This window comes from Mustela erminea, chromosome 18, assembly GCF_009829155.1.
Source record: "Mustela erminea isolate mMusErm1 chromosome 18, mMusErm1.Pri, whole genome shotgun sequence".
Taxonomy (NCBI): domain Eukaryota; kingdom Metazoa; phylum Chordata; class Mammalia; order Carnivora; family Mustelidae; genus Mustela; species Mustela erminea.
Genome location: NC_045631.1, coordinates 8,801,351 through 8,819,379, shown reverse-complemented (window position 1 = coordinate 8,819,379; position 18,029 = coordinate 8,801,351). Strand labels below are relative to the sequence as shown.

General features: G+C 44.8%; 2 protein-coding genes and 1 long non-coding RNA gene across 6 annotated transcripts in view; all 3 read left to right on the top strand.

Annotated features, from left to right (window-relative positions):
* Positions 1–5,922, top strand: part of LOC116577912 (CMT1A duplicated region transcript 1 protein-like) — a 49,096-nt gene extending 43,174 nt beyond the window's left edge. Inside the window, exons 15-16 of the mRNA XM_032321702.1 lie at positions 4,686–4,834; positions 5,776–5,922. Of these exons, the coding sequence (XP_032177593.1) occupies positions 4,686–4,834; positions 5,776–5,922 (296 nt within the window). The remainder of the gene's footprint in view (positions 1–4,685; positions 4,835–5,775) is intronic.
* A 1,920-nt stretch (positions 5,923–7,842) lies between these two features.
* LOC116577485 lies at positions 7,843–9,006 on the top strand. Its single transcript, XR_004280517.1, has 2 exons — positions 7,843–8,060; positions 8,164–9,006. It is a non-coding gene; the product is annotated as an uncharacterized LOC116577485 (long non-coding RNA).
* Positions 9,007–11,284: 2,278 nt separating this feature from the next.
* LOC116577483 (F-box/WD repeat-containing protein 10-like) lies at positions 11,285–17,638 on the top strand. Of its 4 annotated transcripts, none has more exons than XM_032320745.1 (4): positions 11,285–11,360; positions 13,464–13,732; positions 14,605–14,760; positions 16,794–17,638. In XM_032320745.1, exons 2-4 carry the CDS (start codon positions 13,465–13,467, stop codon positions 17,591–17,593), a joined length of 1,224 nt encoding a protein of 407 aa, XP_032176636.1. In that variant the 5' UTR covers positions 11,285–11,360; position 13,464; the 3' UTR covers positions 17,594–17,638. The 4 variants fall into 4 exon arrangements, with proteins under 4 accessions (XP_032176636.1, XP_032176637.1, XP_032176638.1 ...); XM_032320746.1 differs by having other exon boundaries at positions 11,290–11,397; positions 13,504–13,732; XM_032320747.1 differs by having other exon boundaries at positions 11,291–11,360; positions 13,504–13,732.
* Positions 17,639–18,029: the final 391 nt, after the last annotated feature.

The following is an 18,029-nucleotide window of genomic DNA, read 5'->3' as shown; positions in this document are numbered from 1 at the left end:
TATATAATAAATATATGAGTAATAATGGCTGCCACTTACTGATTACTAACCTTGTGACTGACACGGGTACTTTACACATATTTATTTATTTATTTTTTAAAAAAGATTTTATTTATTTATTTGGCAGACAGAGATCACAAGTAGGCAGAGAGGCAGGCAAAGAGAGAGAGAGGGAGGAGGAAGCAGGCTCCCTGCAGAGCAGAGAGCCTACCTGGGGCTCGATCCCAGGACCCTGGGATCAGGACCTGAGCCGAAGGCAGAGGCTTTAACCCACTGAGCCACCCCAGGCGCCCCACACATATTATTTATTAATTTACCCCTCACAAGAAGCCTCTGTGGTGAAGGCAGATGAGGAATCCAAAACTCGGAGAGAAAAACAACTTGCCCCAAATCAGAGCTGCTACGTGATAGAGTGGGGATTTAAATCCAGGGCTGTCTGACTCTAAATCACGGGCTCCTAACCAACATGTGGATTTTTTTTTTTTTTAAGATTTTAATTTATTAGAGAGAACAAGCACAAGGAGGGGGAGGGACAGAGAGAGGGAGAAGGACAAGTAGATTCCCTTCTGAGTGCGGATGCCAATGCGGGCTCAGTCCCTGGACCTTGATATCATGACCTAAGCCGAAGTCAGACACTTAACTGACTGAGCCACCCAGGCATCCCACATGTGGAATTCTAAGGGACTATAGAAGTAAGAGTAACAGGGAAAGCATCACAGACAGGGTGCTGTTTGAGTGTGTCTCTTTCTTTCTTTTTATTTATTTTTTAAAAGATTTTATTTATTTATTTGCCAGAGATAGAGAGTGAGCTTGCACAGGTAGGGGGAACAGCAGGCAGAGGTAGAAGGAGGCTTCCTACTGAGCAAGGAGCCTGATGCAGGGCTCGAGCCCAGCACTGTGGGATCATGACCTGAGCCAAAGGCAGATGCTTAATGGACTGAGCCACCCAGGCGTCCCAGGGTTGAGTGTGTGCTTGAGGATGAGTAGTTCTACAAGCAGAGGGAGAATGTAGGATGTTCTAAGCAGAAGGCACAGCACAGGCAAATTCACAGAAGGCTGAAGAAAATGGTGTCTTTAGGGAATTTCCCCTTGCTCGGTATGGCTGGACTGCAGTACATGGTGTTGGACATAAAGCTGGTTAGTTTGTTTGGGGCCAGATGATCAAGGGCCTTCTGCATCATGGTAGGAAATTGAACTTTACCCTATAGAATGCAGGAGGCTCTCAATGCACTTTGACCTGCAGGCTGACATGGTCAACTGTGTGCCTGACAAAGATAACTAGTGATACTGTGGAAGGAAGATTTGGAGTTGGGGGACTATGCAGACAGGCGGAGACACGACTCAGTCTGGAGAGCTACTGTGGCATCTTCAGACAACTCAGAACAGACAGACGTGAAGAAAGCCAGGGGGATATGAGTTTCCATGAGGGGGCACAGACTGAAGGGCGATTCCTATAGGGACAGTTGGGAGGACTTTGCCATCAGCTGGGTATAGAAGAGGAAGATAGAAGTGTAGACAATGAGGCCAGACCTTTAAACTCAGGCCACTGAGTTTTTGGACATGCTGAGTGTGGTAGGCAGAATAATGGCCAACCGAACATGTCCCGTCCTAATCCCTACAGCCTGTGACCATGCTATCTTTTATGGCAAAAGGGACTTCGCAGATGTGATTAAGTTGAGGACCTTAAAGTGGGGAGGTTATCCTGGGTTATCAGGGTGGGCCTGTGGGTCATCATACAGATCATTAAAAACAGAAATGTTCTCATATCTGATCAAAAGGAGATGTGACTTTGGAAGAATGGTCAGAAACGTGCAACGTTGCTGGCTTTGAAGGTGGAGGAAGGGTTCATGAGCCAAGGAACATGGGTGGCCCTTACAAGGTGGAACAGGCAAGGAAATGGGTCCCTCCGGCCCCAGAATCTCCCTAAAGGAACACAGCTCCCTTGTCACCTTGATTTCAGCCTTGTGGGGAGGTCATGCCAGACTGCTGTAGGATAATATATTTGTCTTCTTTTTAGCTATTAAACAATTGTGACTATTTGTTACAGTGGCAGTAGAAAGCTAAGGCATCGGGTATGGGACTCCTGAGGACAGCGAGGGGAAGATTGCTGGAGGCAGGTGGAAGTGTGAGTTTACATGGGAGTTTACCATATAACAGGTCTGGGGCTCCAGACACATCGGTTTGGTGGTTATCAGTTATAAGGAAAGGTGGAAGCTCCAGGTGTGGATGAGATGTCCCCTGCAAAGCAAGAGGAAAGAGGCAAAAGAGAAGAGAAGCAAGGGACCCAGGAAAGCGTATCATGCTAGGGGTAGGTGGAGGAAGAACATTCTGGAAAGCAAGAATGGAGTGTTGTTCCATAGGCAAACCCTCAGACCTGCTTAAGAAACCTTACTCCCTACCTCTTTGCCCTCCTTGACCTGAAAGTCTCTTTGCCATGACTGCTTTGAGGAGGGGAGCAGAAAGGAGGAAAGGAAGAAGGTTTGGAGTTGGAAGGCCAGACAAGGCCTCCAAACTTGAGAGAGTCTTGCATGGCTCCTGGTAGAGCTGGAGCTAGGGGAAGGGCCCCCCAAACTCCTAGTAATCAAGATACACATTTTTATTTTTATTTCATTTTATTTTTAAAAATTTTTTTATTAACATATAATGTGTTATTAGCCCCAGGAGTACAGGTCTGTGAATCGCCAGGTTTACACACTTCACAGCACTCACCATAGCACATACCTTCCCCAATGTCCATAACCCCAACACCCTCTCCCTACCCGCTCCCGCTGGCAATCCTCAGTTTGTTTTGTGAGATTAAGAGTCTCTTATGGTTTGTCTCCCTCCCAATCCCATCTTGCTTAAGATACACATTAAAAAAATTTTTTTTACTTTGTTTATTTGAGAGAGAGAGAGTGAGAGAGAGCACATGAGTGGGGGGAGGGGCAGATGGAGAAACAGGCTCCCTGCTGAGCAGGGAACCCAGTGTGGGGCTCAATCCCAGGGCATGACCTGAGCCAAAGGTGGATGCTTAACCACCTGAGCCACCCAGGCGCTTCTCAAGATACACTTTTTTTTTTTTTTTAAAGATTTTTATTTATTTGAGAGAGAGTGAATGAGAGAGAGCATGAGAGAGGAGAAGGTCAGAGGGAGAAGCAGATTCCCCAAGGAGCTGGGATCCTGATGCGGGACTCGATCCTGGAAGTCCAGGATCATGACCTGAGCCGAAGGCCGTTGCTCAACCAACCGAGCCACCCAGGTGCCCTCAAGATACACATTTTAAAACGATATTGAAAATGTCAAAATTAATTCACAAAATACATGACGAAAAAAATTTCAAAAGATCTTACCCTAATCCTAGCCCCATCCCCCAGCCTGCTTGCTTCCCCTGGGCTCCTCCCAGGTCCCTCGGTTGCCAATAGAAAGAAAAAGAGATGTTAGAGACCTGAAATGTAACCCCCAACTTGTTAAAAAAAATTTTTTTTTTTGAAGATTTTATTCATTTACTTGAGACAGAGATAGAACACAAGCAGGGAAAGTGCAGAGAGAGAGCGGGACAAGCAGGCTTCCCACTGAGCAGGGAGCCCAACATGGGGCTGGATCCCAAGACCCTGAGACCACAACCCGAGCAGAAGTCAGACGCTCCATCTGGTGAGCCAGCCAGATGCCCGTCAGCATTCTCCTTTCTAATCAGATGAAAGGGCCAATGTGTATATAAAAAACACATGAAGAAAAGCATACTTATTTAGTTAGGATGAATCTAGTATTTGCAGTTAAGAGCATGGCTTCTGGATCCAGACTCCCTGGGTTCGAATCCCAGCTCATTCTGTTTACCATCTGTGCGATCTTGGCGGGCTACTCAACTTCTCTATGCCTGTTTCCTCATCTGTGCCGTGGGGAATCATCATAGCAACTGTCTTGGGAAGATGAGTTAATACATGTCAAACACTCCTAATGGTGCCTGGCTCGTTGTGTGTGCTACGTGTCAGGATCAGTCGTGGTTATTATTTTGTCCTCGGTTATACATTCTGTTGCCTGACAGGTACTTTGGGGCCAACGAGGCCAACTTCGGTGGTCTCATCCCTGAATCTGTGGTGCCTCCTTTCAGTTCTTTCCTTTAGGCTTTGTTCTCCCACCTACCCAGCTACGTTCATATCTTCCCAACCCTTACAGTGTGCTAGGCAGTTGCCCTATTACTGTCTATGTAGAAGCACCATTAAGCCTGCTTAGCTCTGACAATCTGTCAGTTAGTAAAATCCAAAAGTCAGATTCAAAGGTACTTTAAAATGTAAATAAGGATAGACAGCTTTCTTTGCTTTTGGAGCTAGAAGGGGTGAGTCAGGAGAACAGCATCTATAAAGCATGGTGCCATGGAACATATGCCATGATTTTCCTGAAATCCACTCAATAGCAAGTATTTTGTAGGCTCAAGAAGGAGCCTTATTAGGGAGGAACTGTCTGGCACTTGGACCCTAACACTAAGTTCTAGGGTTGGAGCCAAGGTCTATGAATGGTGGCTTCCCCAGGAGCCCATAGTCAGGGAGCTCTGTGTTGCAGACTCATGGAGCTGTTGGTAAGCCTACAGGGATGGGGGGTCAGGCGACAGCCTTCTAGGGTCTGACTTGATGGGCTTGGCTTCGGTGACAGGGTCCAGAACTCCACTGTAATCTGCTTTCATGCCCCTTCTCTTTCTGCCTCCCTCTCAGAGTGGGATATAGAGACAGGGAAGTGTCTGAAGACATTTAAACACAAAGACCCCATCTTGGCCACCAAGATCAATGACACCTACATCGTGAGCAGCTGTGAGCGAGGGTTAGTCAAAGTATGGCACGTTGTCTCAGCCCAGTTGGTAAAGGTAAGAGGGTGGTGGGCTGTCGGGGCAATGGGGTACTGGTGATGATGGACTGGAGGAAACTTAGGGTCTCCCCCAGAGGGCTCCCCACACCACCATAAAGCTACCAACTTATGGTCACCAAAAGGAGGGTCCTGAAGAGCTCCCCCCAAAAAGGGGGCATTCTGACTCAGTGGAAGGTCAGGGATCATGTCATGGAGGTGGTGGTAGAAGGCTACGTTCTGACTCAGCATGGTATACGGACTCAGGGTCTTTTCACGGCAGCAGAAGTAAAGTGACTTTTCCTTCTCCAGAACATTTTACCCTGACTCTTGCATGGGTAAGGGAATGGACAAAGTCACAGTGGTTCTCCTCCTTAATTCTGTGCTAAAAAGAGAACATCTGCTGTCTTGAAAACGATTGAATGTTCACATGTAAAAAAATATCTCTGGATTTGAACCCCCATGGCCCTAGTGGGTGGTGGTGAGATCCGTTGGTGCCGGGAACACAGGGGCAAAATGAGAAGCTGCTGGCCTGGCTGATGGACTGTTTCCCAGTCCTCATGGTCTAATCAGCAGTTACAGGTGCAGGGGTGTCCCAGGTGTCCTCTGGTCTTGGCAAGGAGCTAGGGATGGAACGCCTGACCCTATGCCATGTGGCAGCAGATGATGGTGGATTTTGGCCTCTGGTACTCCAGGAAGATGAGGCCTGCCCCAGCCAAAGACCCACCAGGAGCAAGGCCTCTCCCTGACCATATTCTTCTTTCAGCGGGGAGAGAGAGCTCTGGGGGGAGGGGCATGGACACCACTGGCCTTCTTAGAACAAAAGTGAAGTCGGCTCAGGTGGCAGTCATGGATTGCTGGAGTGTGGCTTTGCAGTTCCTCGAAAGACACCTCCAGCTTGGGCCCTTGGAGGACTCACCATCTGAGTTGAAGAGGGCTGAAAAAAAGCCTCTTTTCTTGCAGACTCTCAGTGGCCACGAGGGAGCCGTGAAGTGTCTCTGCTGTGACCAGTGGCATCTCCTCTCGGGAAGTACTGATGGCCTGGTTATGGCCTGGAGCATGGTGGGAAAGTACGAGCGGTGCCTCATGGCCTACAAGCATCCAAAGTAGGTATAGGAAAGTCCTCATTGATGAAGGTGGTACTCTGTCCTTTTCCCTCGTCGCTAGACTTTGGTTTTTGGCAGATCAGTCCTTTCCATGCTCTACTGACCTTTTGTCCCCTCTACCTGTTCCCCATCCCCACCCCGTCCCACCCCCTCATTTGGCCATTCCCTCTCCCACCATCACTTATTTCTCTTAAGAAATAACAGTACTCAATGTGGATCTTGAGAAGTTATTGAAATGTTATGCTTATGACACACCTGATACGTTTGTATCCGTTGTCTACCAAACAGGAATATTGGCAGAACTGTCCCAAAGAATGCCAGTTCCAGGAAGCTTAAAATACTTGGAGTTTGTTGGTCTTTACCCCAGGAAGCTTGTGTTTCCAAAAGCTTAAAGTCACCCAAGGGTGACCAAGGTTTAAAAGTAACTTAAAGTCTTAAAGAAGGAGCTTTCTTACAAGTCTGCTGACTACATTCCATTCCAGGACAGCAAATGGATCTCATTTTATAATTCAGTCCCAATTTTGTGGTGGTTGTGCTTGGAGCCAATTAAGAAGTAGTCTGAGGTCACATCTGAGCTTACTTGGAAGGGATACTGTGGTCAGTTCATGGTTCTTTCACGGGCAGGCGTTTTATAGGCTGCTCTGGGTTCCTCTTATACTACGTGAATAATGCTTCTTCCTCTAAGTGCACTATAAAAAACTCTAGGAAACAAAATGCTATCCTAATTGATTAGAAGACTAAATGGATCTTCTAGGGGATCTATTCGGGATAGTTATTTAGTAAAATATGGCCCCAGATTTCCACATATCTTCATAAGAACCTCTTGAGCACACACTGACTTTGTGGGAAGGGGATTTGGGTCATTTTTGTGTATATTTACTCATTGTGTGTATGACTGCACTTTTGATGAGTGGGTGCTGGGCAAGGCTTCTCTTTGGTGCATTATCCAACCCTTACGTGATTATCAGTGAGCTTCTTAGCATATCATCTGGATTATCAAATTCAAGAGTCAAACTTTATGATATCACCTGAAAATTGTAGACTTCCAAGCATGATTCTGTAGGATTTAGTTTAGGTATTGGAAAATAATCTATTCCCAGCAAACCTAGCAGTTTGGTTACCATTTTGTCAACCCATGAGCCTCCCACTCCACCTCAGCAATGAGACCTTCTCAGACCATTCTCATTGACATTGAATGACGGCCCCAACATCTCATTCACATTGGTCCTTGGTCCCTTCACAGTTACAGCAAGTCCATAGGTATGTAGAGGACATGGTCAATGTTCTTGTTTGTCAGGCCCCTCCTCTACTCATCTGTAGTAGCGGTGAGCACATGGAAGTGCTTCTAATTGACTGGTAATGAGGACCGACTTGCAGGTTGCCTTTCTGGAGAGTTCTAATGATGGGACTGGTACCCATCTTTTGAATATGACATAGGTGATTATATCCTGTGTATCCATCATCATAGACTTAAAATTATTGCCTTATGTAGTGGCCTTTTCAATGAGATAGAAGAAAAGACCTATAAACCACATTTATACTGTCTTTTATATTTATCTAGTTAGTTACCTCTACTGTTGCTCTTTATTCATGCGGATTTCAGGTACTAGTAGTGTCCTTTCACTCCAGCTTGAAGGAGTCTGTATAGCATTTCTTGCTAGTGTGAACTCCTAGTTTTTGTTTATTTGGGAATATCTTAATTTCTCCATTTTTAAAAAAAGATTATTTATTTATTTGACAGACACACAGAGAGAGAGAGAGAGAGATCACAAGTAGGCAGAGAGACAGGCAGAGAGAGAGGAGGAAACAGGCTCCCTCCTGAGCAGAGAGTCTGATGCAGGGCTCGATCCCAGGACCCTGAGACCATGACCTGAGCCGAAGGCAGAGGTCTCAACCTACTGAGCCACTGAGATGCCCCTCTTCAGTATCTTTTTATACTTTATATATTTATTTGAAAACTGGGCATTTTGGATATTTTAATAGGACATCTCTGGAAATCAAATTCTTCCCCATTCCCAGGGTCTGTTTTCACTGTTGCCTGTTGTGGCTTTTCTTGTGTGTTTGTTTAGTGAGTCTGTGTATTGTCTTGTTTGGCCGCTGAAGTCTCTGTTCTATTACCTTGGTGGTGACTGAGTGGAGTAGGTTTATTTGAACACCTGGAAATATGTTTAGTGAGTCTGTGTATTGTCTTGTTTGGCTGCTGAAGTCTCTGTTCTATTACCTTGGTGGTGACTGAGTGGAATAGGTTTATTTGAACACCTGGAAATAAAATATCTCCCATTTTTTTTTTTTTTTTTTTTTGCCAAGGGGCTCTGTGTACTTGTTGAGGGAAACTTTCAACACTTCACGAGACAGTTTACAACTCTGTCTTAGCTCTCACTTTAGTTCGCGGAGAACATCAAGGTCAGCTAAGAGTGAGTTCTTTCCTCAGTGTGTGCACAGCTCTGTATATGGCCACATAGAGTCCCAGGAGTGTGTCTGAACTTTTCAAAGCCCCAATGGACATTTTATTCCCCAGCTTTAACATTACATCTTTTTGGTTAGTGTATTGCTTGCTCCAACAGATGTCTATTGCCTTAGGCAGCAGTGACTACAAGATTTGACTGTCAAGGCCTTCAAAGAATACTCCCCAGGTAGCAGCTTTAGCATTGGGTGAGTTCCTACTAAAGCAAAATAAAGACAAGCTTTTTGAACTAGTCTTTCAGGAAGCCAAGAGAGAGGTCAAATAAATCATTGTGAAGGAGGTTGGTTCTGTTTCCTCTAGTACCAGGAATGTGGGCTGTTATTTTCATGGTTACCAGTGAGCTGGGGAGTTGGGAATGGGAGTTGGGTAAGTTAATATACCACAAAGTTCATTCTTATTCTTGACACAAAGCCATTCTTCTTTGTCTGAGTGCTTCTTGGGTTGCTGCAAGCCTTTGGTTATTTTCCAGAGTTCTGAAAAAGTTGATTGTGACAGTTCTTGCCAGTTTTTTCATTGTTTTCAGGGAAGGGTGGGATTTTGGAGTTCCTTCTTCCACCATTCTTCCTGACATCACTCTCTGCAGTGTCTTTTTTTTTTTTTTTTTGAAAGATTTTATTTATTTAACAGACAGAGATCACAAGTAGGCAGAGAGAGGCAGGCAGAGAGAGAGGAGGAAGCAGGCACCCTGCTGAGCAGAGAGCCCGATGAGCGGGGCTCCATCCCAGGAGCCTGGGATCATGACCTGAGCCAAAGGCAGAGGCTTTAACCCACTGAGCCACCCAGGCTCCCCTCTGCAGTGTCTTTTGATAAAGAAAGAACAAAGAAGGAGACTTAAGAAAGAAATGACTTTTTAGGGCGGAGAGAAAACCTGAATGCAGGCAGAGCTATGACAGGTTCCTAGTAACCATTATTGTGTCAGATACTGGGCTGTTTGAAAAATACCTCCATTAATTTAATCCTGACAGCAGTCCTCTGAGGCAGAAATCACTACCTCCTTTTCATAGAAGACAAAACTAAAGACTGAGAGTCATGTTACTTTTTCAAGGTTATGCAGCCAGCAAGTGGTAGACCCAAGTTTGGATCCAGGTTTTCTGATCCTAAAGCCTGTGCTCTATTATATTACTAGGCTATAATGGTATAGCCTGAAATATCAAATGCCACAGGAGCCTATGAGAAGTGTAGGTCCAGCTCCATAAAATCAAAAGAGGTACAGAGAGAGTCAAACCCTTCTACCACAGGGCCATCTCTCCTAGCTCTGGATTCCATCTACAGGTAAACTAAAGTGCATTTAAGACACCAATAAATGTATTATATTTCCATCTTAGAAATAAAACTAGAACTTTGTTGGACTTCACTTATTTTTTTTTTTTTTTTTACACTTCAGAATGAGTGATCAATTGATGACTTGATCTATCCATCACACGAGCCCCATTGGCCTTTTTGCTGTCCTTTGAACATGCTAAGCATATTCCTGCCTTTCAAAGTCTTTGTTGTTTCTATTTTGCTAGTGGTTGGGTCTTTGAAACGTCTTAATTTGGCTCTTGGATCTGATCAGGGCTAAGGCTACATGGTATGGGGTGGATGTCGTGCTTTTAACCCACTGTATCAAGGATCATACTCTGAAATTGAGCTGATACTCACCATTTATTTCAACAGATATTTACTGAGGACCTTCTTCTATGGGCTAGGCCTCGTGTTAGGTGCTGGGGATGCAAAGATGAAGAGGATGTGTGTTCTGCCCCAGAGAATCTTACAGTGTGCCTGAAGTTTGTGTATGTGTGTATGGGAAAGGGGAGATGAAGATTAAGTGTGGTTTTACAGAGAAGGTAGCATGTGAGTGGGGCTTGTATAGGTACAGATGACAGGGATTGAAGGACTTGATTTGCGCTAAGATCCAACTAATTGGTGGCACCAGATTCAACTTTTTAGTATCATTAACAGGAAAAGGGTAATTACATTTTGCAGAATTGAATACTTCAGCCTGTCTGGAGTCCCACTTGGCTGCAGCTGTTGTAGGAATGGAGGTATCTAAGTCTCCTGGTCCTCTCTCTGTTTCTGCTGGTCACTACCAAAGGGAATACCCGCGTCTCATCCCTGGGTACGGTGTTTCTTCAGGATGTTTCACTGAAAGACTGAAAGTCACTAATTTTTTTTTTTTTTTAAGATTTTACTTATATATTTGACAGACAGAGAACACAAGTGGGCAGAGAGGCAGGCAGAGAGAGAGGGGGAAGCAGGTTCCCTGCTGAGCAGAGAGCCCAATGTGGGGCTCCATCCCAGGACCCTGAGATCATGACCTGAGCCGAAGGCAGAGGCTTAACCCACTGAGCCACCCAGGCGCCCCTGAAAGTCACTAATTTAAGACCCAAAAGAAAATGCTGAGATATCAGGTTCTTGCTTCATAGAAAGATGATCATTTTCCCACCCGTTCTGTTCTTTCTTTACCCAGTAATGCTATTTGAAAAGGAATCACAACATTAAGTACTTCTCTGCATGACTTTTGTAGAAGTCAGTAAGTAGGAACCAAACTGGAAGAGAAAAACCATGATTGCCTATGTATCAGACCACCGCAAAACAAAACAAAGAGTCACGATGACATAAACCTTTGCCTATTGCCATTTTGGGGCACTGTGACCAATTTGCAGGAAATGTGACAGCAGAATGGGAGGAGAGGGCGCAAGTATGTCTTGAGGGTTAATGGCTTACATCTGGAATTATGAAGTGACGGCAGACATCACAGGGAGGGCAGTCATGACCAATGGTTCCCAGGCATGCACACAAAATCCCCCAAGCTACAAACAAACCCACGCAGTTTCCCAGAAGACAAGTACTGCCTGTTGCTCTGTTTCCTTCCAGGGAGGTGCTCCACGTGGCCCTTCTCTTCCTCCGGGTCATCAGTGCCTGTGCCGATGGCAAGATCCGCATTTACAATTTCCTCAATGGGAACTGTCTGAAGGTGATGAAAGTCAACGGCAGAGGTGATCCTGTGCTGTCCTTCTTTATTCAGGGCAACAGGTAGGGTGGTAGGTGTGGAGGTCAGGGCTGTGAGCTCTTCCGTTTGGATCATTTTCTTCTCCTCTGGGATGCCAGCCCTGCATTTGCTGGCAGTAGGAGAGAGGGCGCCGTGGTACCCTCCAATTTTGACTGGAAAAGGGTCAATAATCATATGGTGGGGGTTGGATCTCTGGGATGCAAGCAAGCAACAAGCAGGGTTGATGTCACTCGGAATTTGTTCTGGATGTCTGGGCCAATCAGGCAGTGAGTATGGGATGGCTCTGCTCTAAATGGGCAGCCCGTTTGCTCCCTGACCCGCCATCTCTGATGCTCACTTCTGACGCACAGAGACTTATAGGCGGGGAGTGGGATGGTAGGAACAGGGGGTCCAGTGTCCAGTGGGGCAGAGCTGAGCAGGTGAGTTTTACGGAAACCAGAACTGTGACCATGTGTATGTCATATTGTATTTGTCATAGGCTAGGTTCAGGGTGATAGTATATGAAAATACCCAAATAGAATTAACTTTTGCATTCCCTTGAGATATCCGTCCATCTTTCCTAATCATGTTGCCTTCCTTTTAATGGAACCATACTGGGGCTATTTCCCATCTAAAAGGGGCAGGACTGGTAAGAAGTCTCCATCAAGGGACACTTTTTCAGTTTCAAAATAATAGTGCCATTAAAAAAAAATTTACCTCCAACCTTTTCTTTTTTATGATGTCCGAAGAGAGACATTTGCCTTTGGACCTCAGTAAAAATGAGTCAGAAAGGGAATCCTCATCGGAATGATTCTCTAAATTCCATGCTAGCGTTTCTAACCAAAACAAGTCACTCTTTTTCTTTTTAATTAATTAATTAATTAAGAAAAGATCTTATTTATTTATTTATTTGTTAGAGAGAGAAAGAGCACAAGCAGGCAGAGTGGCAGGCGGAGGCCAAGAGAGAAGCAGGCTCCTCGCTGAGCAAGGAGCTTGATGTGGGACTCCATCCCAGGACCCTGGGATCATGACCTGAGCCGAAGGCAGCAGGTTAATGGACTGAGCCATCCAGGCATTCCCAAACAAGAGAGTTTACACTAACCGTGTAGGTCTTAAAATTCAGCCTTTTGGAACAGAAAGGAACCCACACATGATATCTCCCTTGCTCCTTTATACTTCTAGGAGATCTAGGCAGAGAGTAGGGTAGATAACGAGCTCTGTGAACTTTGAGAATGACAGAAACCAGTGGGTGGTTGGCGGTCCCTGCTGGGGGGCTCAGGTTTAGAACTCTTTTTCCTACCAGGGCATAAACATGTGCATTAGGAAAGATGGAAATTATCCTGCTTTATAAAGCACGGACAGCTGTTTTGTTTAAATGCAGAGCATACACAGAGACCGTGTAAGGACAGAGGGACAGAGATGGGAGGGAGGGTCAGCAAGGGAGCAGAGTCCCTCCCACTAGAGTTCTCTTTATCCCCATCACAGCAATAAAACATGGCGTTTAGATACTGTGATTTAAAAAAAAAAAAAAAAGTGAATTTCAAGACATCAATATACAGAGTCCCTAACCTTTCTGCTTGGGGCACACTAGGGACTCGGTACTCTATGAACAGAAATTCATTTAAAAATATTTTAACTTGAGGGGCACCTGGGTGGCTCAGTGGGTTAAGCCTCTGCTTTTGGCTCAGGTCATGATCTCAGGGTCCTGGGATCGAGCCCCGCATTGGGCTCTCTGCTCGGCGGTGATATTCCCCCCCACCCCCGACAGGCCTGCCTCTCTGCCTACTTGTATTCTCTCTCTCTGTCAAATAAGTAAATAAAATATTTAAAAAAATATTTTAACTTGAAAAGTGAAGGAATCAGAACATACGTGCTCTGCTTAATTTTCAAGAGGACCCTTTTCCCCGCCCCCCCCCCCCCATTGCCTGACCTGCGACCGTTCACCACTCCAGACCCTAACAGCCTCCACCCCCTCTTTGTACAGCCACATCTCAGGCACTGTTACCTCGGGCTGATGGTTGGTTGGGACAGTATTGGAAATGCATATTTGGAGGCTGGGCAGTGGTGGCCTTCTTGCCTTTTGTGGGCCATCTTGTTGTTTCGGTTCCAGGATGGTGATCAACACTGAGAGCAATATTCTCATGTTCCAGTTTGAGAATATAAAGTGGCAGTACTCCATGGACCAGGCCAAACAAAAGAAGAAAGATAAAGATGAGGACAGGGAAGAAAATGACCTCACAGAAGTCGCCTCCAGGTCTAGCACTCAGGTTTTCAGCCCGAGGGACTCGATGTCCAGTAAACAAACTGTGGGCCAGGAGTCCCTGTTAAGTAAACCATACAGGTCCCGAGTTTTCCTGAAGGACACCCGGGCACCTACAGGTAAGGGGGCTGAATCCCAGGCCACCTCGGTGGTTCCTAATGGAGCAGGTGGTGGTGGTGGTGGTGGCGGGACTAGCTTCTCTGTAGGATATTTTAGCCAATGATTTCTTGATGATGTAAATCCTTACTACTAGGGAAGGTGGGATCCTGTTCTCCGGCTCAAGAGAATCTCCTGATTTTCAAGGCCTGGGTTTACCAGACATACTAGAATCTTTGTATAGTAGATAACACTGATCCTTTGTACTTGCCTTTCAAACCAGAAACCACCAACACTCTCCACCCCATCCAAACATACATTACATAATAATTTCCTTCGAACAGAGACTAGCTATTACTATGCCACAGAATAATGTTCTAAGCAGAATGTATTATCTCTAGAGTCCTGATTGATAGCATGCATTCCCAGAAAATATTAGTATGAAGCAGAAATATGTGTGTGTGTGTGTGTGTGTGTGATGTGGGATGCCATTTAAGACACAAAGAATAATTTAGGTGTGGGCTAGAGTATCCAGACTCCTTCCTTTCACCTGTCCTGCATTTGGCATGTGGAACTTGATCCACAGGTCTACAGAGAACATCAAGAGGTCACATCCTGGTATGTTACACAGACAAATGATCAGCTCTCTTTGGAGGACAGAGGCCAGTCGGTATAGATAATGTGTAAAGCTTGACAGTCGTTGAAAAAGTGGGTGAGAGGGAAGGCAGGAGGGGCTGTAGCCTCTGGCTCCAGCTGGCTTACCTAGTGTCATACGACAACAAACAACAAGGTGACAGTTTGGGTGAGAATCAGCCAAATTACCAGCTATGCCCCCATTATTTAGACCTCATTGAATGATGTAATTACAATGATTTCCTCCTCAATCTTCATTTAGAAGTCTTATCAGAGGGACCTAAAAGTCAAAGAAAGTCAAAATCACCCCAGAGGGATGGCAAGAAGAGAGTGAGCGCTCTTTCTAAGGAAGTACGCGGCATTGATGGTGGGCAAGAGAGTTTGGAAGCAAAATCCCTCGCAGGAGATACAACGAACGGTGATATTTTACTCCAGATCGGGGGCAACACCCCCTCTTTCCCCCCTCTATTGCTCACTCTCTCTGTTCCATCCAGTTTTTCAGCAAATCAGTAACTCTTTGAGAATTCAGGAAGGATAAAACGTCTGGCTTTTCTTAAGGGGGGGCGGTTCCCTTAATTGTCCCCTTATTAACTTGAGGCCACCGCACGAACACCTTTGGCTCAGTTGCTTAAGTGGCTGGCTCTTGGCTTAGACTCATGTTGTGATCTCAGGGTCATGAGATCTAGCCCTGTGTTGGGACTCTATGCAGAGTCTGCTTCAGGTTCTCTCTCCTTCTGCCCTTCCCACTCATGCTTTCTCTCAAATAAATAAATAAAATTTTAAAAAATTGGAAAAAAAAAGAGGTGGTGTACACACACACACACACACACACACACACACGGGGGGGGGGAGAATATTACTCAGTCATGAAAAGGGAATGCAACCTTTCCATTTGCAACCACATGGATGGATCTAAGGGATATAATGCTAAGTGAAATAAAAGAGAAAGATGGATGTTGTATGATTTCACTCCTATGTGGAATTTGAGAAATGAAACAAATGGAACAAAGGAAAAAAGACCAAAAAACAGACAGACCCTTAACTGTAGAGAACAAACTGATGGACACCAGGTGGGGGGGTGGGTAAAATAGGTCAAGGGTACGTGATGAGCACTGGGGAAAGTACAGAATCACCGTATTATACACCTAAAGCTAATATAAATTGTATATTCAGTATACTGGAATTAAAAATGTTTTTAAATAATAAAAAAAGAGGAGGACACTAGCATAATTGATAAATTTTCTTTGGATTAAAAAAAAATTAGATGGATGCCTGGGGCTCCATTGGTTAAGCATCTGACTATTGATCTCAGCTCAGGTCTTGATCTCAGGATCATGAGTTCAAGCCCCACCTTGAAGGGGTTATTTAAAAAATAAACAAATAAAAATTTAAGAAGTTTAGAAAGATATTACCATAGTCACCCTTAAGAAATGATATATCGATTTATAGTCCCACCAACAATGCGTAGAGCTCCTACTCTACCCATGCCCAAATACATGCTATCCAATCATTTTGTGCTTGCTTATATGATAAGTAAAAATGATATTTGCATTTTTTTTAAAAGTTGATCACTAACGAAATGTCCACCAGGGGGCAATGACTAAGTCAATATGGAAAAATTCATACTGTGGAATATTATCTAATAGCTAAAAATTGTATCATGAGGACCCACATACAGTGACTTGGAAAGAGATTCACAATATATTATTATACGAAAGAAGACATCTTAATGAACAATGAGTCATCACAATTCCTTTTTTAAAAAATTTGAGTACTGTTGACACACAGGTCAACAGTTTCAGATGTACAACATAATTTGACAAGTTTATACATTATAGTGTGTTTACAAGTCTAGCTGCCATGTGTCCCCATATATATCCCTATTACAGTATCATTGACTGCATTCCTTATGCTATGACTTTTATTCCCATGATTTATTCATTTCCTTACTGGAAGCCTGTGTCTCCTACTTCCCTTTACCCATTTTGCTCAGCCCCCATCACCTTCCTTCTGGCAACCATCTGTTTGTGCTCTGTATTTATAGGTCGATTTTTTAATTTGTTTATTCATTTTTTTAAAGATTCCACTTATGAGTGAAATGATGTATTTGTCTTTCTTGGTCTGACTTATTGCACTTAGCATAATACCCTCCAGGTCTACTGTGTTGTTCCAAATGGCATGATCTCATCCTTTTTATGGCTGTGTAATATTCCTCTGTGTGTGTGTGACCATTGAGTATGATGTTAGCTATGGGTTTGTCATATATGGCCTTTATTATGTTGAGATGTGTTCCCTCAAACTTGACTTTCTTTCTTTCTTTTTTTCTTTTAAGAAAAATAAATAAAATCTTAAAAAAAAAAGAATGGGTTTAACTTTCATGCATAACTACTTACCAGTTTTCATGGCACACTCTGACTTGCTTTTGTTTTCTTTTCATTTTTGAAAACCCAGAGGACGAGGAGAAAGTTCCACCTGGAGACTTGATCAGGCGCTCAAAGAAAAAGCGCTGGCAAATCCCCATGTCGCCTGACCAGTTCCTTCTCACGGTGAATGCCCTGCAGCGGGCCCATAAGTCAGGGGAGTTTGCCTATCCCCAGAGGCCCCAAACCCAAGTCATTGATGCCTGGGGACCTTCAATTTCACACCCAAGGAAGGTCCTGAATTTCAAAGGAATATCAGTCCAACAGGCAGTTAATAGGTTGCGACATAGCAACCCACCCATCGACGTGAAGCAAACCAGTATTCCCCTGGAGATCCAGAAACTGCAGCCCAACCTGAAGAACTCTTTGCACAGTCCCCAAGTCCAGTCCACCATACCCCAGCCTGTGATCGTCTACCCCAGATTCGCTGGTGGCCTTAAGGGAGAAGACCAAGCGACCGGCCCCATCGGCGGGACAGTGCGTAGCTGTAGCCCTTTAACCAGCCTGCAGGTCATTAAACCGAACCGCATGCTGGCTCCCCCCGTGGGCATGAGAACCAAGTCCATCAAGAAAGATCGACCTCGCTTCTACACGACCCTTGATCCCTTTAGAATGAACACCGAGTTCATGTTGTTGACCGTAAAGGAGGAAACGGAGTACAGGGAGGCCAAAATGAAGGAGTTCCAGGCCAGAAAGCCCAGAGACGTGGTCAGTCCAGAAAAAGCCAGCAGAGCTGCCTGGGTCAGGAAGATCAAAGGCCTGCCGATCGATCATTTCATGAAGCAAGGGAAGACAGCAGCCCCTGAACTTGGACAAAACGTATTTATCTGAACCAGCTTTGGCAAATGAACATCTTACAATAAACAGAGAACCCAAGTGGATGTTGGTGTTTGTCCTTTTTGTTTTGCTTGTTTGTTTGTTTATTTTGGATTGTCCCTTGGCAGTGTGGGAGGTCTTAATCATCTTCCTATAAGCCAAAAGACTGGTAATATCAAATCAAGAAAACAGAGGCAGGGAGGGGGGTGTTGCTGGGAGAGACTGGCATCTGTAGTCCCACTGGTAACCAGTTAATGAAACTTACGAAAATCCAGCTTCAGGTGGGTGATGGGAAAGTGACCTTTGGAAATTAGATACCACTCATCACCACCAATTTAGTGCCATCGTTCTGGTAGCAAATGAACTGATGGGATTGTATCATAAGAATGCACTGGAATTCCCTGGTATTTTCGCACAGAAGCCTGATGAAACTCAATGACTTAAAAATCTT

What these genes read in the sequence shown, in the direction of transcription:
- LOC116577483 (XM_032320743.1), top strand. Translation starts at nt 13,393, where the DNA reads ATGCATATTTGGAGGCTGGGCAGTGGTGGCCTTCTTGCCTTTTGTGGG. An exon ending in GGACACCCGGGCACCTACAG is followed by an intron (nt 13,733 to 14,604) that starts GTAAGGGGGCTG and finishes ATCTTCATTTAG; the next exon opens with AAGTCTTATCAGAGGGACCT. An exon ending in CGCAGGAGATACAACGAACG is followed by an intron (nt 14,761 to 16,793) that starts GTGATATTTTAC and finishes TTGAAAACCCAG; the next exon opens with AGGACGAGGAGAAAGTTCCA.